The following is a 22897-nucleotide window of genomic DNA, read 5'->3' as shown; positions in this document are numbered from 1 at the left end:
CCTCCATTTTCCCTGCCAGCTCAGACTCACGGGCCGATACAGTAAAGTCCGCGGGAGAGCGGACGAACGCCCGCTCTCCCAGTGCATGCACCGGCCCTTTGCCGGTGCGCGCGATTCTCTATTTAAATTAGGTGACATGGTAGATCCAGGTAAAAGGAGGCGCTAGGGGCTAGCGCCTCCTTTTTGACAGGAGCGGCAGCTGTCAGCAGGTTTGACAGCCGACGCTCAATTTTGCCGGTGTCTGTTCTTGAGCTCGCTGACAGCCAGGGGCTCGGAAACCGGCAAAATTGAGCGTCCGGTTTTCGGCCCGACAGCTGCGGGCCGAATTCAAAATTTTATATTTTTTTTACTTTTTTTACTTTTCGGGACCTCCGACTTAATATCGCTATGATATTAAGTCGGAGGGTGCACAGAAACGCAGTTTTTACTGCTTTTCTGTGCACTTTCCCGGCACTGGAAGAAATTAGCGCCGACCTTTGGGTTGGCACTAATTTCTGAAAGTAAAATGTGCGGCTTGGCTGCACATTTTACTTTCTGTATCCCGCACACATACCTAATAGGGCCATCAACATGCATTTGCATGTTGAGGGCCCTATTAGGTGCCGCGGTTTGGACGCGCATTTTCCTCCCCTTACTGAATAAGGGGTAAAGGAAAACGCGCATCCCAGAGCAGGCTAACAGTGCGCTCCACTGGAGCGCACTGTTAGCCTGCTCTGGGATGCGTAAACAGTGTGAAAGGGTGACAGTTTCAGGTAACAGCAAAGTCCCCTTTGTGAGCTGTGGGGCAAAGAGCATACAAAGAAATGTTAGTGCTACTGCATTTTCATTAAGCACTGAATTAAAATTGTTAAACTAAATATTCAAAAATAATAAAATGTTAACTTCACAAGGGTGATGCACTATACAAAGCTAAGTGGCTTACCTGTGATAGTGGTGCTCTCTCACACAGATTGGTGCCGAGAAATGACAACGTCACCTATCAGACTTTTGTCAGAGCTGTCTAGGTAATGCTTAGAAATTCTTCTGGGCACATGAGAAGTTTACACTACATGACTATCACAGCACAGGCCTCAGTTCTGTCATTAGCTCAAGGGTTCAAGTCCAGAATGAGAGGAGGCAGAGAGGGATCATATGACTAACAAGTTCCCTGTCTTCAGAGAACACCTGTCACAGGTAAGCAGTTTCATTTTCTCTGAAGACAAGGTAAATCACCAATCACGCAGATGGGACTCCCTACTAAACACTTGCCTTCAGCAAAAAAAAAAAAAAAAAAGGAGAAAGCAATATAATTCTGCCAACAAGTGGAAACTTGTTTTTGGTGGATTTAAGAACATAAGATTTGCCATACTAGGTCAGACCAATGGTCCATCAAGCCCAGTATCCTATTTCTAACGGCCAATCCAGGTCACAAATACCTGGCAGGACCCCAAAAGGTGAATAGATTCCATGATGCTTATCCCAGGGATAAGCAGTGGATTTCCCCAAATCCACTTAATGGTTTATGGACTTGTCCAAAACTTTTTTAAACCCAGCTACACTAACACTTTTCACCACATCCTCTGGCAATGAATTTCAGAGCTTAACTATGCGTTGACTAAAAAAAATATTTCTCCTATTTGTTTTTAAATGTACTACTTGGTAACGTCAATGTGTGTCCCTAGACTTTGTACTTTTTGAAAGACTAAACAACTTACATTTACCGTTCCATTCCATTCCACTCGTTATTTTATAGACCTCTATCATATCTCCCTTAAGCTGTTTCTTTTCCAAGCTGAAGAGCCCTAATCTCTTTAGCCTTTCTTCATAGGGAAATCATTCTGTCACCTATATAAATAAATCAAATCTTTTATTAATTTGGTTGCCCTTCTCTGTACCTTTTCTAATTCTGCTATATCTTGTTCAAGATACGGTCACCAAAACTGACACAATTCTCAAGATGAGGTTGCATCATGGAGCTATACAGAGGCAATATGATATTCTCTGTTTTATTCTTTATTCTTTTCCTAAAATTCCTAGCATTCTAATTGTTTTCTTGGCTGCTGCTGCTGCACACAGAGCAAAAGATTTCAACATATTATCCATGATGTCGCCTAGATCCTTTTCCAGAGTAGTGACTCCTAATGTGGAACCTTGCATTGTACAGCTATATTTTAGATTACTCTTCTCTCTGTATATTACATTGCACTTGTCCACATTAACGAGTAGATTTTCAGAGACCTATGCGCATAAATCATGGGGTTTACGCACGCGGCCGGACCTTGTGCATGCCGGGTGAATTTTCAAAGAGGCCCGGCCACGTGCGTAAACCCTGGTATGCGCACAACTGCCGGGCCTCTTCAAAGGGGCGGGCCAGCGCCACTGAACGCTGTCCTGAAGACTCGCATGCACATGTTATAAAATCAGCGCGTCCATGTGTATGTGCCAGGAAGTGCACGCACATGGACGCGCACCCGCACGCACATTATAAAATCTATCCCAAATGCCATCTGCTTGCCTAGTCTCCCAATCTTGCAAGGTTCTTTTGCAATTTCTACAATCCTCTTGTGAATTAACAACTTTGAATGGTTTTGAATCATCTGCAAATTTGATCACCTCGCTCGCTGTTCCCATTTCCAGGTCACTTATAATTGTTAAAAAGCAGTGGTCCCAGAAGAGATCTCTGGCATACACTACTATTTGCCTTTCTTCACTGAAAAAAAAACCCATTTAGCCCTACTCTCTGATTTCTATCTTTTAATCAGTTCTCAATCCACAATAGGAAGTGCATCCTATCCCTTTACTTTTTAACTTCCTTAGAAGTCTCTCATGAGTGACTTTGTCAAATGCATTCTGACAATCCAGATACACTATATCAACTGGCTCACCTTTATCCATATGCTTATTTAAACCTTCAAAAAATATAGCCGCCTGGTAAGGCAAGACTTCCCTTGGCTAAATCCATGTTGACTTTATCCCATTAAACTGTCTAACTATATGGTTTAGTAATTTTATTATGATAGTTTCTACCATTTTGCCTGGCACGGACGTCAAGTTCACTGGCCTCTGGTTTCCTGGGTCACCCCTGGACACCTTTTTGAAAATTGGCATTACGTTGGCAACCGTCCAAGTCTTCAGATAACATAGAGGAATCTAAACATTGTTTAGTATGTCTGCAATTTTATGTTTCAATTCTTTTAAGATTCTGGGATGTATACCATCTGAACAGGTGATTTGCTACTCTAGCTTGTCAAATTTGCCTTATAACTTCCAGGTTCACTGAGTTTGTTTCAGTTCTTCTGAATTGTCACCTTTAAATATCATTTTTGACATGGATATCTCCCTCAGTAAAGACTGCAGCAAAGAATTCATTTAGTCTCTTTGTTATGGCCTGGTCTTACCTAAGTGACTCTTTTTATCATTTGATCATCCAGTGGTTCAACTGATTCCCTCACAGGCTTTCTGCTTTAAATGTACCTGAAAAAGTTTTTAATTATGAGTTTTTGAACTCCTTTTTGTTTTCCTTTTATATTTTAATTTTACAGAGACAACCCCACGTTACATAAATGGGTTTGAGGAGGGCTGGAGTTGAGCTCTAATACTCAAAAAGACCTTTGAGAGAGAACAGACTGCTCAAGCCAGCTGTCATGTTGGTATTCTGTATCTAAGCAGTAATGGGGGATGTAAATGTGTGGACATGACTCCACATCGCAGTCTTCTGATGTGGAGTCAAGTCCACACATTTACACACTCTCTTCAACAGAGGTTGACCTGAGATGGATCACCGAAACAGTCATAGTTCTGACATTATGGGCTTTCACATGTCCTTCTAATGTCAAACCAGCTTGGGCACAAGTGAAGTATATGCGGTTTTCTAGCCAATTAAATACTATTCTCTTCGATACCGAAATCCTGGCTTATTGGGGCAAAAAGAAACAAAAAGCTGGGTGGACTTCTAAGGTCTTTAGTCTGCACAGTCAGAAGGGGACCACTTGCTTACCAACCAACACGTGGAGAGATTTTTCATCTTTTTTGGAATGCGGCCTTGAGAATAAAAGTTGGTAGGACAAACTGACTGATTAAGATGGAAATCCATCACAGCCTTAGGCAGGAAACTAGAATGCATGTGTTGAACCACTCTTATGATGAAATTGAGTACAAAAGTAGATAAGTTGTAGAGCTTGAAGCTCATTGTGGGTTGAAATGACCTCACCAGAAAAGGGACCCTTCCAGATCAAGTATTTTAACCTGCATCAAAACATCAAGCTGAAACACGATGCACCAACAGACGTTATTCTCAAATTCCTATGTTCAGATAAATTGAAAATCACAGCAGAAGCACAAAAACTGCAACAATGTGAAGAAAACAGAAATGAGACATCAAAATAAAATGCTTAGAGAGAACCCACAACAAATTTACAGGAAACGGAGGGAAAAGTATAAATTGCAGTTCCCACACCATCAAACAAAACTGAAACAAAAGAATTCTGGAGAAAATGATGAGCCTCTCCTACAGAACAAGAGAGAATGGCTAATTAGCAGAGGGGAAAATATGGAGAGAGAGCAAACCTCAAAAATGATGGCATGGTCTGACTTAACAAAGGGAAATAAGTGGAGTTGAATAGCACACTCAATAAGCAATCAGAATAGCAAGTAAAAGTCCTTCTACAGTTTGGGTAGTTTTCAACACTTTATTCCAAAAGCAACTCCTCTTGTGTGAACATAGCCAATTGATCATCTCTCCCAATGTCCCCCGCAAGAGGAGTAGCCCTGGGGGGGGGGGGGGGGGGGGGGACGGACATTGTGCCCTGCAGGAGGAGAACGCGCCCTGAAGGTTCTGCAACTCTCCAGTCTCGGCTGAGAGTATGGAGGGATTATATTCTCTGGGCTGTTCCGCTCCTGTGGACACCAGGCACCAACTAAGTAGTGAAAAGTGCTCAGTTAACTTTTGCTGTATAATCTTTGTTGTTTTATCTGTTTCTGTTTAAATCTTGTATCCATTCACTGTTCCTACTTAATAAACTTATTAGCTTTGTTAGTCTGCCCAAGACAGGCAGAGCTAACAATCCTGGTATTGTGTATATTTGGTCTGTGGGTGCATTTCTAGGAACTGTGTGACCCTCAGATGTGAGGGGTCTCAGTGTCCCTAGAAAGCACCAGGGGCTAGCTTGGGGGGTGGGGAACTTGCCCATAGGCAAGCAGAAATCCAGTTGGCGGGTGGAAGGTTACCAGTGTAGAAGCATGTGCGCAGGTGGGCCTGGGCAGTGCTTGGAAAGACCCCCGAGTGGGTGTTGGGTGTGGCACTGTGGCATCATGTGACAAGCTGCAAGCCCAGGTGGCAAAATTACAAGAAAGCCTGGATGCAGTGAAGGCTTCCTGTAACAGAGCCGAGGAGCAGGGAAGAAAAACCTGAACCCGCTGGTGGAGAAGCCAAAGGTAGAAATAAAGGAGACTGCCAAGCTAAGATGGAGTATGCAGAAGAAATTGCTCAATTAAAGGAAGAGATATGGCCGTTAGAAAAAGCCAGCTAAGGTAGTGGAACCAGAAAACCCCCTCCCCAAAGTCCTGGCTGCTCAGAGAACTGAAAGGATGCAACTGACGGCTGAGATGCCCGAGAAGGCAGTGGAGAGTGAGCGGAGGCAACCTGCCAGAGAGAACACTCAGTTAATGAAGGAACTGAGCAAAGCTGCCAGCCTGCCAGAAATGAAGCCAGACAAGCGCTCAGGGTTCCTGGAAGCTTAGGAAGCACAGCAGCCACTTGAATCACATGACTGGTACTTTGCCCTTCAGAGGGACAAAGCTGCAAGGGAAGATAAAAGAAGCAAAAGGTGCTGAAGCCAGAGAAAAGCCTATGGACGGTGTGACAAGAAAGCCTGGAGGAGAACCAGAAGAGAAGCTTGACTTGCAAAGACAGACACAGCAGAGTCTCAGGAAAGAGAATGAGAGTCAGCTGACGGGAGCTGCGGTGACTGTTGTGCCAGAGAGCTTAGGGAAGGGCCTTACAGATTGCCCTGAAGAAGGCAGTGTACAGTGGCCGGCTGGAAGCCACACAGATTGTCCGGAGGAAGCCAACATAAAGAGTTCTTAAAGAAGCATGGAGGAGCAAGAGTTCGCCGTTGCAGAGTCCCCAGAGAGGTGCGTTACAGGAACTGCAGACGAAGGCACTACCTAGACCCCAGAGGGAGGCGCTGTAGCGTGCCCACACACAACCAATGCAGAATGGCCAGAGGGAGGCGCTGCAGGTGGACACGGCGCAGGGAAAACACCATAGGTAAGGCGAGTGAGGCAGCAAATAGAAAAGAAGGCACCACAGGAATTCACAAAAAGTCCAGAGAGTCCAGCCTAGGAAAGAGTGGAACCTGGAGCAACAAAGGGACTCAGTTGAAGGACTGGGGGTGAACACTAAGCAAAGGGCCCAGTGAGTGATGGTAAGAAGTGGTGGGTAACCCCAGCGAAAAGGGGAGGGTACAATCCTATCGCCTCAATCAAGAATATAGATGGCAGGATGCCAAAAAGTCCACTGGGGAGTGAAGCCACTTCCCTGGATGGGATCCAGGGTGAGAGAAGAAGCTTGCCCCAACGGGTTCAAGCTGAGTGGGGAGGGTATGGGAAGGAGAGGCCTTACTACCCCTCCTTACTCTGTGCGGGATCAGGCTAGGTGCCAGGGAAAGAGCTCTGTGGGCAAGACCCAGCTGGAGAGCTTAAGAGGAAGAGCCCAGCTGGGATAAGGAGGCCCCTGAGTCTCTAGGAGAAGGCAGCTCCTAAATACATTTCTGTCCTGAATAAAGCTGTGACTGTTGCTGCTAGAAGGTAGGCAGTCTTCTATTGATTATATGTTGAGAAGTGTAAATAAACATAGAATCTGTTAAGAAAAGGCTGGAGTTCGCATGGTTTCTGCCTCCAGCCCAAGAAACTTGCAACAGTAACGAATGACTATTTCTATACAATTTATGGACAGTATAAAGTATCAAGTATAAAGAGATGCAACTGGAGACCACAACCTATGACAGAAAGATACAGAAATAGTGACATTGGGCACCATTGGCCTGGTTAAATAGAGCTTCCAGGCTCAGCAGAAGGTGCTCACTTTGGCACAATGAGAATATTAAAAAGAGCACTAGCAGTAAATCTGAGAAATTGAGATTATAACCAACAAACCCTGGCTGTAGAATGAGGTTCATTCTTATGATATGTGTAAAACAAAACCCATTTGAAGACACTGAACTAGAGGAAACCAGAGATTCATAGGGGTTTTCCATTGGCTGTGTTAAAAGCACACTGCAGGTGGAGTGGAGGGATACTTCAAATAAAATAAACTCCACATGAATCTTACAACTGAAGGCTATGTAGAAATTAGTCTCCCTTTCTATATCAGTAGTGAGAAAAATACAGCCCGATAGTCACATTTGGCCCGACTGTCCCAGCCTGCAATGGAAACATCACTTCTACTGGTTCACAGAAGGAAGTCATCAAGGGAAATATCCGGTAAATGCACATTTGAATAAATTGAGAATACACGCGAAAATAGTTTGCAAAACAATGATCACATAATGTCCATAAACATAAATTTCCTATATAACAGCATTAGCATATGTTGAATAAAGGCTCAAAATTTGAAACTCAAGAATACATTTTGAAATTTAAATTTAAAATAGAGAAAAAGCCTTTATATGCCAATCTGCAGGTAACTGCCTGATGAATTGGTTAGACTGGGCAAAATCATTAGTCATAAAAAGCTCCGACTTAAATGTCAACACGATTCAGTCTTTATTCAAACTATTTAATATTTTTTTACTTTCATTTTCTTAATCATTTTTCAATAATTTTTATCTTGTTATTCAAACTTTGATTATCAACTCCTCTTCAAGTGCTCCTTTTAGAGAGCTTCCATAAAATCTCTGAAAAAATGTTCCTTAAAGGTAAAATAATGCACTTAGCTTAACCAAACTTGCAGTCAACACTTTCCAAACATGAAACGTCCTTAATGACGGATTCTTTAAACTTTTGCAGAACGGGATATAAGGGGTCTGGCGGGCACCAATTTGCTTTCTTTTTAACTATTGATTGAGCCAAAGGACACACAGTTTGAGATTGGAAAAATAGCTGAAAATTAATTTTCCTGACAAAACATTCCAAATCTATACAAAATTGAAAAGGGTCATATATTTGCCTACTTACAAGTGAAAGACCCTTGGCTTGCAGGTCACAGTTTGAAAAATGACTGAAATATAGTGATCAAACAGGCAGATAAGGGGGGAGGGGTGGTTGTAATGGATTCTGTAGATTTATATTAAAGAAGCACAGAGGCAGCTGGATGATTCATTTTATAGGAGGATTCTATTGGATCCTACTAAGAAATTACAATCCAGAATTAAACGTCTCAAAGTAAATGCACTGGATGAAGGATTTCTTACAAAGAAGGAATTCCTTTATTTGAATATTCAACAAACACCTACTATATATATATATTTTTTTTTTTTTACCAAAATTCCACAAAGTTTTAACACAACCACCTGGGAGACCATTAGTCTCAGCCAATGGTTCGCTCCTGGAAACCTTCCTTGTCTGTATATATTGATATTTTCTTGAAACCATTTGAATCTGAGATGCCCACCTACACATGGGATATGGCTCATTTTTTTAACCATCATAGAGGATTTGGATTTATACATGGAAGAAAATTTAATTTTAGTGACACCCGATGTACAATCTCTTTATACAGTGATTTTGCAGAAGCAGGCACTGCAGGTCATTGCGATGTACATAAAGAAACGACTATGACCCCCATGTAGTACCAACATCATTTATTAGGGATCTTTTATCACTGGCACTTAAAGAGAATGTTTTCATTTTCAGAAGCAATTGTATGTATAAACTAGTGAGACCGCTATAGGTGCTTTGTTAGCACCATCCATAGTGAATGTATTCATGTCTGAGTTTGAAAAACAATGGATTGACAATTCTCCATTTTATTAAAAGATAGTCATCTGGAAAAGATATATAGATGACTTTTTTTTTTTTTTTTTTTAATTTGGAGGGGAAATGTGCAAGAATGGTTTAAGTTTAATTTTTGGCTTAACGCATGTGATAATGTTCAGTTTTCGATGGTGCATGATTTCAAGACAATTTCTTTTTTGGATGTCACAGTGACTTTAGATGACTCTAGACATTTTAAGACCACACAGTGTTCACAAAACTGACAGATCAGAATAAATATTTACACTATAGTAGCGCTCACCCAAAAAACATTTTACCAATTTTTCAGTTTCTAAGGATTAGAAAAATATATTCTTCTATAACATTTAATAGGGAGCAATCCAAAATTATGGTTAAAGATTTTTTGATAGGGGTTATCCATATACAGAGGTGCATAAAGCATTCAAGAGAGCTTTATATCATTCCTGTGAGGAGTTATTAAAAAGTCAAAGGATTCCAGAAGAGGAAGGTGTTATAACCTTTGTCATGCACCATACAAATTCTTCCTCTTAAATATGTCGTATGAGTAGAAAGTACTGGGAGATTTTGAAGATCAAACCGCTCTTTCAAGACAAGAATTTATGGTTCACATTCACAAGAGGCAAAAATTTGAAGGAGACGATCAGTCCAGAATATTGGGAATCTGGATATGTTTTTTTACTGAAGAAACTTGGACATTTAAAATGTGACTTTTGTCATGCTTGCAGTGTTATGATTACTCTTCAAGAACTTATGCATCCTATCAATCAGCAAGTTTATTACATCATTATTCAGATTGTTCATCTACATACATTGTTTATGTGGTTTTGTGTCCATGTAACATGATTCACATCAGCAAAACTTCAAGAAGTCTAAGGACACAAATTTCAGAACATTGTAGTTGTCACAAATACAAAAGGGTTCAAGCACCGCTTGTACAACATTGTTTATCTAAGGACCATCAGCTCCAACAATTGAGATTTTTTGTTATTGATATGGTATGGGAAAATCTCAGAGGCGGAGACAGACAAAAAAATGTTTGTGCAGACTGAACATTAGATCCACAGATTAAACAGCTTGGAACTGGATGGTTTGAATTCTGTTATTGAGTGGGGACAATTTTTGGGAAGATTAAATCCTAGTATCAGGTCATAAAAGATATCACGTATTGCCATGGATTGAGTTTGAGCCAATCAAATTGTTAAACATGGTACACTGTGATTATATCATCAGTGATTTTAAAGAGTGATACACTGTTTTTGCATTGCTATCAGCCATTTTCTTTGAGCTTGTTAGACGAGTGCCATCACAATAAATGTATGGTATCATGAAAAAGTTTGCTTTAAGTAAGTTCATTTTTTTGATTTTTAAAGGAATTTTTTCTGTTCATGTGTCCTTTATTTTTCAGTTGCACAAGAGCAGCAGACAATTTTCCCTGAGCGTCAGAACAACAGCCTGTGTTGACTGCAAGTTTGGTTAAGCTAAGCAGCTGTTGTAACTTGGCCGCCGGCGCTTGTACTAAATAGAGGGGAGACCAAGGTTGAGTCATGCGAGTCAGCAACCCCTCCTCACAATAAGTATAGTTATCGATAATCCATTCTCCAATAAAGTGCATCTGACAGGCAACATTGTATATGCGAAAATCGGGCAGTCCCATCCCTCCCTGTGTCTTAGGATACGTCAAAGTTTGATATTTAAGCCGAGCTCGCTTACCCACCCACAAAAATTTAACCATCCCCACTTGTAATTTCTTAAGATCACTGGCAGTAAGCCAAATTGGAAGCATATGAAGCTTATATAGCAATTTAGGAACAATCATCTTCTTTGGTAACGCACAACGCCCGGAAAAAGTGAGAGAGAGAGACTGCCAAGCCTGCAGTTGTTGCCTAAGGTTAACCAAAACTTCCCGGATATTGAGCTCATATAGTTGATCCAATTCTCTAGGGATCCAAACCCCCAGATATTTCAACTTCCCGGGGGCCCATGTAAAGGGAAAGGAACCAGACCAAGAGGCGGGGAGGTGGGAATTTAAGGCTAAAGCTTCTGACTTGGAAAAATTAATATGAAGGCCCGCGATTTCCTGAAACTGTGTGAAAATGGAAAGCATAACCGGCACACTCTGTCGGGGCCGGCCTACAAATAATAAAATGTCGTCAAACAAAGCTAGCGTAACGGGGTGCCCCCCCCCCCCCCCCAAACTAAGCCCCCAGAATTCGGCAGCACGGCGAAGCTTTTCCGCTAAAGGCTCAATTGCCAAGACTAATAGCAAAGGAGAGAGCGGGCATCCTTGACGCACCCCACATTTTAGGGGGAAGGCCCAAATGCTTGTTGCAACCATGTAGACGGGCTTGGAGATGGATCCGCAATCTTTATCATCTATATAGCCCTTTCTCATTGCTCACCCCTTTAGTGGGTAACTGTGATTTTCAGCCGGGCGTGGGTGCCAATGGGGTTTTTCAAATGTGGGCCCGCCAGGGTCTAATGTATGCTTTTCATTACTTTGAGAAGTGCTAAGCTATGAGAATATGGTTAAACATTTTCAGTTACGACCTAAGTTTTTTTTCGCTTATCTTCAAGCGCGACATTATTTACAGACCTTTCATTGGCAGCCGGCAGAGTTTTTGAAGGCTGGAGTGGACTGATAAAGTGCCTACTGCCCACCACGCACCTTGATCTTTTAGCCACCTTTTGGGAACCATTGTGTGTAATGGATATAGTGGTTACCTCACTCAACTCCTGTTTTACTTCTCTTCACAAGCGCCTGAAGGATGGTGGTCTGCGTGACTTGCACTTTAGGATTATCCACCATACCATTTGTGATGATGATGTGCGGCGTTTTCAAATGGGCCGCCTTTCCTCTCCACTATGCATTAAATGTCTCCAGGAGGAAGGTACTTTGCTCCATCAGTTGATATTTTGCTCCACTCTACAAGTTTTTTGGGATCAGGTTATGGACTGTATTGCTAACTGTCTTCAGCTCCCTCTTAAACTGTCAGCAGCGCTCCTCCTGGCTGGACTACAGGTGCTGCCTGCAAAATGCACTGGGACCCAAGATCGCTTCAGTAGGATTGCGCTTTTGTTAGCTTGTCGAGTGATATTGGCTGACTGGACTGATCCCTTATGGAGGCCATCTATTACGGCCTGGCATATACGTATGATGGACATGATGCTCCTGGAGAGGATGGACTTTACTACTTCGCCTAAGAATACTGATAAGCAATACGCTGACTGCTGGGCGCAATACTATTCTCTCCTATCACCTGTTTTTCAAGGTCACTTGCTCACTGACTATCGTACATGTTGGCACTCTAATGTTTCTTCTGGCTCTACAATTTAAGTCGATTATATCGTTTGCTTTCATCCACGCCCACTTTTTGGTTATGAGCTCTGGGGTTGCTGGGCGGGATTGGGGGAAGGGAAGTGGTTATGATTGGGGGTGGTGCGAATGGTGATTGAATGGGTATCGAGTGATGTGCTTGGAGCGTTTGGGAATTTGTTGGTCTGATTGGATTGGGATTCTTAGTACTATCCAGGGGTGGGGGATGCTGCATAAACAAATAAAGAAAAGAAGGCTTCCATAACCTTTTTGTTAAACTGGTTACCGTATTGATAGTGTTGTTCAATGCTATGTTTTTTCTGTAACTGGGATATTGTATGTCCTCACAATAAAAAATGATTTTGGAAAAAAAAAGCTAAGTGCATTATTTTACCTTTAAGGAACATTTTTCAGAGACTTTATGGAGGCTGTCTGAAGGAGCACTTGAAGAAGAGTTGATAAAGTTAGAACAACAAGATAAAAATTATTGAAAATTATTAGAAATTAGAAAACAAAAGTAAAAAATACTACATAGTTTGAATAAAGACTGAGTCATGTTGTCATTTAACTCGGAGGTTTATTTATGACTGATGATTTTGCTCAATCTAACCAATTCATAGGTGGTTGCCTGCGAATTGGCATCTGAAGTCTTTTTCCTCCATTTTAAATTTTAATTTGAAAATGTATTCTTGAGTTTCAAATTGTGAACCTTCATTCAGTATATGCTAATGCTGTTATATGATCATTGTTTTACAAAACATTTCCCCTTGTATTCTCAATTTTTTCAAATTTACATTTACCGGATATTTCCCTTGGTGACTGCTTGTCTGTAAATCCGGGGGTCTCTTTTATTTGTTAGTATAACAGAAGGAAGTGACATCTGTGGGTCAGCAGAAGTGATGTCACTGCTGCAGGCAAGGTCAGAATATAAATCTCCCTTCATGGATCTAAAGAGAACTTCCTACCCACTCCTCAACCAGAGAGCTGAAGGAAACTCCCCCTGCCCCCTAACTGATAGTCTGGATTACCAGTTAGGCAGAGGCCCACTCATGGATTCTTAGGCCAAAATGTTTGCCCATTCTTATTCTAAGTAATGGCAGCAAGTTCCAATTGCACTAAAGTGTACCATAACAGAGTACATTCCAGATTCTGAAATATGTAGAAAGTATTCAAGCAGTTTGCATGTGGAACAGGAAAAACGGGTTAGGGACTTGCCATCATACCAGATCAGAAGCATCCTTCATTTACAATCACAGACCTTCTATTAGCAGGAAAAACTAAGAAGAAAAAAAGATTCCTAAGGCATGCTGCTAACTGCAACAGCAAGACACTACTCAAGAGGAAAAATCAAACTCGGGCACGGTGCATGATCGTGGTTGTGCGGGAACCTTCATACATGCTCAGAAGTGTTTTTGACATTTCACAGAAAGCTCTGGAAAAAGTCTGATCAGCTGAGCAATAACATCACCCATTTGTCTGACTGATGAGTCACTGTTTTTAGAGCATACATTTTTCTTGTATATCCAGTTGTTTCAGTTTCAGCACAGTACAGCTGTCACCATGATGTCACCAAGTACAACAGATGAAGTTTGTTACTAATCAGTAAACCAGACAAGTATGCTAGTAGGAAGGACTTTAAAAAGAGGGGACAGCGAGTATTGGGTCATGCGTGAAGATCTCTTGGTGAGGCTAGTGAATGCTTAATGATACAGCTTTAGGGGCTCCCAAGCTCCCTTGATCAGGTTGTGCTTTCAACATGTTAGCCTTAGAAAGATATGGTCTCCATTCAGCTATTTTGGTTGGTTTTATTTTCACCAGAGATTTTGCAGTGGTTGCAATGGGACTAATTACCCTCTGTTTTAAATATATACTTCCAAGCATCTCTCTCTGGCCACACTTTGGTCATGTGCACCTGCCCCACAACTCACCTGTCAGAGGTCATGGCTCCAGGGTGACTGAGGGAGTGCTTCACCTGGAATAGAGACAGGAAGCAGAGGTGAGGAGCTGGAGCGAGAGCAAACATGGAGGCTCACAGAACATTTGCACAAGTACCACACTAATTCTTGGCCATGCTGCTTCTTCACCAGGTCATTGTTGTGATTCACCTTCCCTTTTATGATCTTTTAAAACTATGTCCTAGTATGCAGAATTTATCCAATCACATTAGGCATTTACCCACTCTCTCCTTGCTGTCCTGGGCTTTGATCATCACACAGTGATAGACCATGATCTGTTAAACCTCCAGCTGTCAAGATATGTGCAGATTATGAGGGAGAGGGGTAGGAAATCTTGCATCATGAAGGATCATTGCAAAGTTTTGGCCTATCTACTTCTTTCTACCCTATTGGGACTATAAGCGGCACACTTTCCATATGGCCACTCCCATATCCTCGAGTCCACTTTTCAGCACTTTGTGCATTATTCATACTTTCCATATATTAGTGTGTCCTCCATGAACATTTTGGCTTACCTCAGTTCATTCCCATTACAGTATTTGTCCACAGCAGTCTGGACACAAGGATATTTCTCTGTCTCCACAAGGTGAGATCAATACTGGAAACTGAAGATATCAGGAGATGCCATGACTAGCACGACCTGACCAGCCTTCGTAAGAACTTCCACAACTTACTGTATCTATATTATTTCAGGTTATGTGACACTCTAAGCAGGAAGACACTAAAACTGAGAACTTGCTTGGCGGGATGGAAACAAAGGAAGGTACGTGATTAGATAAGACTCCGGAGGAGTAGGGGTGAAGTAAAAGAGGAGAGGTGGTTAGGAGTAAGAGCACAAATGCAGCTATAGCATCAAACAGATCTAAACGTTCAAAAGTGCTAAAGTACGAAACAAACAATTTCCATCCTCAAATTTGAACAAGTATTCCAAAGAACAGAAAACATGAGTGAGAACCCACCAGCACACAGATGGAAAGAAGAAACAGAATTTGCAAAACAAGAGAAAAGGTCTTCAAGGAGATGGACCAGCCAACAAGGTAAAAGAAGGGGCACTTGTACAAATATAGTAGGAAATACAAAGAATTACTTTAACCACCACATTGTGATGGAGTAGAAAAAAGAAGCAATGCCAGTTTAAGAAAGAGAGGTTCAGCAACTGGGAGTTATACCCCAGGGACACATAACCCAAAGCTAGGCAGGAAGAGTGAACTAATGGTAGGGAGAAGTAACACTAATTGGTGGGCCTGGATAAGGCAAATGAAGGGCTTATTTAGAGAGCATTGTATCTCTGTGAGAGAGGCAACCAAGGAAGCAGAGGTGGGACTATGCTAAACTTAGAGTAACCACTCCAGCTGAGAGGATATCCCTATAAAACCAGCTAGTCCAAGCTATGGCCCAAGAACCAGAATGTGGCTCCCAAATGTTTCAGTGCGACCCGCCAATCACTGAAGTCAAATGGCTAGCTCTCAGCACAGTCAAGCATTTTGTAAAAACTCACGGCTTGGTTCTGCTAATCTCCCAGGGCCAATCCATAAATTTCCATGTGCAAGTGAGGGGCTGCTAAGAGCAGGCCAATTGCAACAAAGACAGCCCCTCCCCCCCCCCGCTTCCACCCAAAGGCAGGATAAGGGCCCCCTCCTCCTCTTGGGGCAGGAGCAACAGCAGGCCAATTGCAGCTAGGATATACCCTCCTCTCCCAAGGCAGTGATGGTGGCAAGGCACTCCCTCACTACGGGAGGAAGAGCAGGCCATTTGTGGCAAGGTCTCCTCCTTCTCAGAGGCAGCAAGAAGAGTGGACCAATGGTGGCAGACCCCGCCACCCCCACCCCACAGAGGCAGGGGGGAGGCACAAGTGGAAAAGCAGAAAGAGAGAAGCCAAGAAAGGCTCCATAGAGGTGGCAATTTGTTTGACCAGCCAAAGAAAAGATTCACTGGCTGACAGCTGCCTGACCGAGAAAACTGTTGAGGAACATGGGTGAATTGGGGGTCCCTTTTTCTTTCTATGTGACTCTCCCACTGCTTGAGGAAAGGAAGCATATTGGAGACCACTAGGCATTTGAAGAATTGTAGGGATTAGGGCATGAGGGGTGGGGTGGGGCGTATGCTCTTTTCCTCCTGAAATCTCCCTCCCCTCCTACTCTCCTTCCCCCCACCCTCTCCCTATTATCCTTTCTCCCTTCTATCCCCTCTTGCCTACCTCCTCCCTATCCCACCCTCTCTCCTTCACTACTTCCTCCTTCTCACCTATCCTTCTACACACCCCCCTCCCCCCCCCCCGGGCTGGAAAACTCCCGGAAGCTTGGTTACCTTGGTGCCTAAAATTCAGAAAAGCAAAAAATAAAGGGAAAGGAAAAGAGAAAAATATAAAACATAAAACTAAATAAGAGAATAAAGAAAGAAGCCCAATAAAATATCAACAAATAGAAAAGTGAAAATGTGAGAAAAAATTTAAAGAAATTTCCCCAGTTCCTAAAATGTTTATCTGGTCCCTAAGTTTTCTAAGTATATTTTCACCCTGAACCCCTCTCTGTCTCTCTCCCCATTCCTCCTCCTACCCCCATAAAATTGTTAAAATACAGAAAACAAAAAACCCCATAATAACAATAGTAAACAAAATTACAACACTTCCCAGGTTGTGCTGCTGGTCCACATTGTTTTTGTCCTAGTGTCAGGGTACAATATATTTTTCTGCTGTAGCTGCTATTTATCTTGGGCATAGATATTTTTGAAGAATTAGCTGAGTAGGAAAGTCTGGAACTAGGAATGAGAGCTTGATAACAGATTTTTTTGTCTGGATTTGTGAACAACAGGAAATGCCCTGCATGAACATAATGGCATCTCTCCCCCCAACAGAAAACTGCAGCATTTTTATAGCAGGAGCCCAGATTCCCAAGCGGTGGCTACCAAAATCCTGCTGTAAGCCTGGGATACAGCTTTGTGTATTTCCACCCTATAGCATAAAGTTAAGACTGCTCTTTAAAGTGCAAAACCACAGTCCAGAGGTCCTAATAACACCATTTTGGCCAAGGAGGCCATGGCTTTAGAGCTCACAGAACCTGGCAGTAACACAGCCACTACATCTATCACTGTTGGAAGGGCTTCTGAGTTCTGATAGAGATCCAGATAAATAGGCAGCATGGAAGTTGAAAGGTCTGGGTTACAAAGAAAGGGATGCTCCCCCCTCAGTTAATGGAGTTACTGGTGAAATCCAGAAGCAGCTCAAATGATATGGTGTATTCCATTTGGACAGGGGCTTGTGCCTGCTGGTGCAGAGATTGTCAAGTTGACCCTAACAAAAGTCTGTGGGCCTAATTTTGGAAGTTTTGCTGTAGGACCTTCAGCTTGGACTAGGTTTTTGCCCACAAATTAGTGTGTTGGTAGCATGGAAGGAGTTGTTTCAACTCGGATGATGATTTATTTTTATAAGCAGCCAAGTTGCTTTTGCTGAGTTTTATCAAATCTTGCATGAGTTGGGATTTGAACTGGGTCCTTCATGCTGTCGTGGGACCTCTCTTTGAGTCATTGAGCATATAATCTTTGTATGTAGTGTTCTTAGTTGCAGTATATTTAACTGGGAGAATACATGAGCTAAAAGTGGTGTCAGCTTCACCTACATTTCTTCAGATTTTCAAGCCAATGTGGTGACTTTTCCTTGAAGATAAATTCCAGGTTTCATGTACCCCAAGAGATTATATTTCTTTGCTAAGAGAGAAAATGAAAGACTTGTCACAAAAGTATGAACAGGAAAAATTTGGTAATATCACATTTTTCCTGTTCATACTCAGCGTTGGGACCGGTTCTGTTCAGTATCTTTGTGAGAGAACACTGCAGAAGGGATAGAAGCTAAAGTTTGTCTATTTGCGTATGATACTAAGATCTGCAACAGAGTGGCATAGAGAGAATGAGATGTGATTTAAGGAAGCTTGAACTGTGGGTCAAAGATATGGCAGCTGGGATTCAATGCCAAGAAGTGCAGAATCATGCATCTGGGGTGTGGGAACCCAAAATAACTGTATGTGATGGGGGGTGAAGGTCTGTTGTGCACAGAGCAAGAGAGGGACCTTGGGGTGATAGTGTCTACCGATCTGAAGATGGCAAAGCAATGTGACAAGGCGATAGCTAGAGCCAGAATAATGCTGGGCTGCATAGAGAGAGGAATAACCTGTAAGAAAAAGGAGGTGATAATCCCCTTTTACAGGTCCTTGATGAGGCCTTACCTGGAATACTGTGTTCAGTTCTGGAGACCATATCTCAAAAGGGACAGAGACAGGATGGAGGTGGTCCAGAGAAGGGCAACCAAAATGGTGAGGTTCTCCATCAAATGACTTATGAGGAGAGGTTGAAGGACCTAAATATGTATACCCTGGAGGAGAGGAGGTACAGGGAAGATAAAATACAGACCTTCAGATACCTGAAAGGTTTTAATGATGTACAATCAACAACAAACCTTTTCCATTGGAAAATAATCAGTAGAACTAGGGGTCACAAAATGAAACTTCAGGGAGGATGACTCAGAACCAACGTCAGGAAATATTTCTTCAGGGAGAGGGTGGTGGATGCCTGGAATGCCCTTCCGGAAGAGGTGGTGAAGACAATAACAGGTAAAGATTTCAAAGAGGCATGGGATAAACACTGTGGATCCCTAAAGGCTGGAAGATAGAAATGAAGAAAAAAAAAAAGAGTGCATGGGGTAACGTGCTGATGTGGTGGTTACTACCCTTAACCAATAAGCCTTTATACTGTTGATGCTACTCCATCATTGCTCTCTGCTTCAACAGCAGGGAGAAAAGAGGAATTAAGATTCAGGCAGCAACCAACAAGGACATTGAATTTTACGGTCTGGGAAAACAAATAAGTATGGGGGTAATTTGCTGATGTGGCTGTTACTACCCTTAACCAATAAGCCTGAAACTTTTGCTGCAACTCCAACATAGCTCTCTGCTTCAGTGGCAAGAGGTGATGGGGAAATTGGACTCAAACAGCAAGCAACAAGGGCAATGTATTGATGGTCTGGGAAACTGATAAATATGGGGGTGACTTGTATGGCACTGTAGATACTACCATAAGCTTGTTGTGCAGACTGGACAGTTTGGTCCTTTTCTGCTGTCATTTCTATGTATCTATGTCAAGATTTAGAGTAAATGTTAGGCATCTGATAAATCAACAGATGCACCAATGAGAGTATATACAAATGCTTGGTATATAGGAATGGCCAATCGACAAGGTGGTCAACCTCTGATGTAAACTTGCCTATAAGAATCTTACAATCACGAAAACAAAGACAAAGAAGGAAGGAATTCATTAAAAGAAAGATGAGGAAATCCATCAAGCTAGAGGGAGAATCCATTAACAAGGAAGAGGGAATCTATCAATAAGGAAACAGAAGCAAAGCTCTCCTATACAGAAGCAAGTGACTAGCAATTTATGATCAAAACACAGAACTTCTTTGGTGCTAGAGAACAAATTTTCACAAGTATTGCTTTTTATTTTATAATTATTTATAAACCTAATGTGAGACAAAGCACACGATTTTTGGGACTCATTGTTTCTAAGCTACCATTTACTTCAGTAAAATAACTGGTATTGAAACAAGTCTCTCTCGCCATATCCTTGTCACAAGTCAGTGACAAGGTATGCAGCAGAATTCACAGCTTCATAGGAATCTCACAGGAAATGCAATGTGAATCCTTCTGCTATGGCCCCTAAGACCGTCATCTTATTTGAATTGATGGCCTATAAATAAACATGTAAGGATTAGCGTGAGCCCTTGGTGCTGCAACGTAGTTGATGCAGGCAGCTGGTGAACGGACTTGATAGCAGGCCAGACTGGAGCTTCACCTATACCAGCTGCCTCCCCCTTGACTTGAGATCTTATGTTCTGACAGCCAGCAGGACTTAGATGGGGCCCTACGACAGAGAACAAGATGAGAGTTCAAGACATGTTGGGGTCAGGGCAGGCAGCTAGCAAGAATGATCAGGTCCAAGCAAGGGATCAGATCCAGGTTAGAATAGACAGAATTCAGGCTAAGGGTCAGGGCAGGCAGCAGAGACAAGATCCAAGCTAGAGTCAGAACCAGGAATTCAAGCCAAAGGGAACAGGGAGTCAGAGGATCAGACAGAAGAGACAAGGATTAGGGTGCAAACAAGGTGAAGGCAAGGAATGAGCCAGACTAGGAACAGGACAAGGAACAGGGCACAGAGAAGACTAAGACAAAATAAGGAGTGAAACAAGGATCAAGACACAGATAGCAGCACGCACTGGAGCACAAGGACACCAGGAGACTTGTTGCTAAAGCACTGGCTGGTTGCAAAGGACTTTCTTATATACTGATGGGGGCATGATGTCATCAGCCAATGCCACAGGAAGTCCCAGCTATGGGATCTATAAAAGAAAGTCCAGAGCTATAGAAAGTTCTATCCCAGGTCCTGGGAACACCATGCCTTGGATGCTAACAGTACCCCCTTCCGAAAGCCCCTCCCCCATCTCTGGGCTTGAGCTTCCTAGGGTATCTTCTGTGTTTGCCAAGCCCAATTGAGGAGCCTGTAGATTTGGTGTTGGCTTCCCAGAGTTACACCCTTCAAAGGCTCTCTCAGCTTTGATTGGATCACGGTGAAAGTGAAGGATAAGAGTACCCATAAGTCCTAAGATAAAGAGGACAAAGACCCATGCATAGGCAACAGACAGAGAATCTCCGCCATCAGTAGTGGGAAGGTCTGAGCACACAGGGTCAGGGTTTGTTAGAAGTACTAACCCACCTTTTCCTGTAAGCGCTGTAGAGGCATCTGTGTGTTGGTAATTTATTTATTTATTTATTTTTAATTTTTATAGACCGAAGTTCTTGTAGGAACTACAAATCAATCCGGTTTACATATAACTTTTAAATGCCCAAAAAGAGTAGGGGCTTTACATAGAACAATAAAACAAATAATAGAACAATAACAATAATGATGGAACAAATAGAATAGATAACCAATTAAACATAGTAATATAGTAATAAATATTATATAGAAACTAAATATAAAAGAGATAGAGTAAATATAGTGTGAATACAGTATAAATACAAAAATTAGCAGTGACCGCAGGGACGGTGGGTGGAGCAAGCGAGTCAGAGACCACGGTTCTTGCCAAGGAAGACTGCAGGCTAAGCTTTGGGCAGATACTGTTCTTGGCAGTGAAGGACCCAAGCAGAAATTTGTAGAGTTTGCCAGTCAACCTCAGGCTGATGTTGATTGAGCCAAGGTATGCCTAGGATGATGATATTAATTGCTATAGGCAGGCAGCACATACAGAGAGATCTGTTCCCCATGCAGGATGCCAGTCTGCAAGGAGAGGGGAACTGTAGACTTCATGATATGTCCAGGTAAAGGTTCTCCATGGACAAATTAAATTTTAATGGTTGGATCTAGGGGAACTGTCGGAATCCCATAATGCTGTACCAGAGACTCATGAATAAAATTCCCTCCAGCTCCAGTGTCAAAAAAGGCTTGAGTGTCAATGTGGGTGTCTCTGAACAAGAGACACACAGGTACAATAAGTTGGTGTGATGTGCAGGGGTGGGCTAGGGTGGCCCCTCATACTACATCAAGATTCATGGGTTTTCCTGACTTGACAGGACAACGGTCAGCGAAATGCCCATATACCCCACAGTACAAACACAATTGGAGTCAACGGTGCCTTTGCTTCTCTTCTACTAATAACTTGATGCAATCTTCTTGCATAGGTTCTTCTTGAATGCTAGCAGATTCTAGAGCCAGTATGGGTCCCACAACATACTGGGATTCAGGTACCAGACAAGTAGTTCAGCAAACCGAGCCCTTTTCTTAAGATCTTTCTAGGAATCTGAGACCCAATCGTATAGTTAAACTGATTAGCCTGTCTAAGGTGTCAAGGGATGATAGTTGTCAGGCATCTACCTAATATGGTCTGAAAGTCTTTGTCTGAAGATGGCTACCAGACTATCTTTGCCTCATTGTAGTTCAGAAGCTAGGGTTCGGAAATGCACAGCATATTTCCAATGGAGCAGGAACCTTGCCAGATTTGAAAAAGTTCTGTAGCCACAGAATTGGAGTGGCCTGGCTCATCAAATAGTGGAATTCATGCACGAATCTATTCAATCTACTAGGAGAAGTTACTCTCTTTCCGAGATGGGAAAGGCCCATGCCAGGTTGGACCCGCCTCTAGTAAGGACAAGGTAATCTTGGCACGGTCCAAAGGGAAGAGGGATGCCTGCAATTCAAATTGCATCAAACATTGGTTTAAAAAGCCTCTACACTTGGTAAGATCACCCTCATATCTCAGAGGCAGAGGCAGGTGGAGCATGGGAGTAAACGGCTGGACTGGTGGTGTTAGAGCTGGAATCATGGGACGTGAAGGAGCAGTCATACCCTGCAGGAAGTTGGTGATTTTATCCAGTTGAGTTTGCTGCTGCTATAACTGGTGGGTTATCCTGGCTATGGCAGAGGCCTGAGCTGAGTTCGGGGAGCTCATAGCCGCAGCAATCTGTAAGAATCAGCATGAATCCTTGGTGCTGCGACATAGTTAACACACCACAAGAGCTACGTCAGCAGCTGGCAAACAGACATGGTAGCGGGCCAGACTGGAACTTCACCCTTGGGTTGAGTCCTTGGGTTCTGGCAACTCTTAGGCAGGGCGCAATGACAGAGAACAAGTCAAGAATCCAAGACATGCTAGGAT

The 22897-nt window shown here is 42.6% G+C and overlaps 1 protein-coding gene across 1 annotated transcript in view; it reads right to left on the bottom strand.

Moving 5' to 3' along the window:
- Nucleotides 1-22897, bottom strand: part of LOC115087708 (pleckstrin homology domain-containing family A member 3-like) — a 78273-nt gene that overhangs the window by 5559 nt on the left and 49817 nt on the right. The window contains exon 6 of the mRNA XM_029595203.1: nt 14176-14219. Coding sequence (XP_029451063.1) covers nt 14176-14219 — 44 coding nt within the window. The remainder of the gene's footprint in view (nt 1-14175; nt 14220-22897) is intronic.

Source organism: Rhinatrema bivittatum, chromosome 3 (genome assembly GCF_901001135.1).
Source record: "Rhinatrema bivittatum chromosome 3, aRhiBiv1.1, whole genome shotgun sequence".
NCBI classification, from domain to species: Eukaryota; Metazoa; Chordata; class Amphibia; order Gymnophiona; family Rhinatrematidae; genus Rhinatrema; species Rhinatrema bivittatum.
Note: the sequence above shows the minus strand (reverse complement) of the source record. Positions and strands in the feature narration are given on the sequence as shown.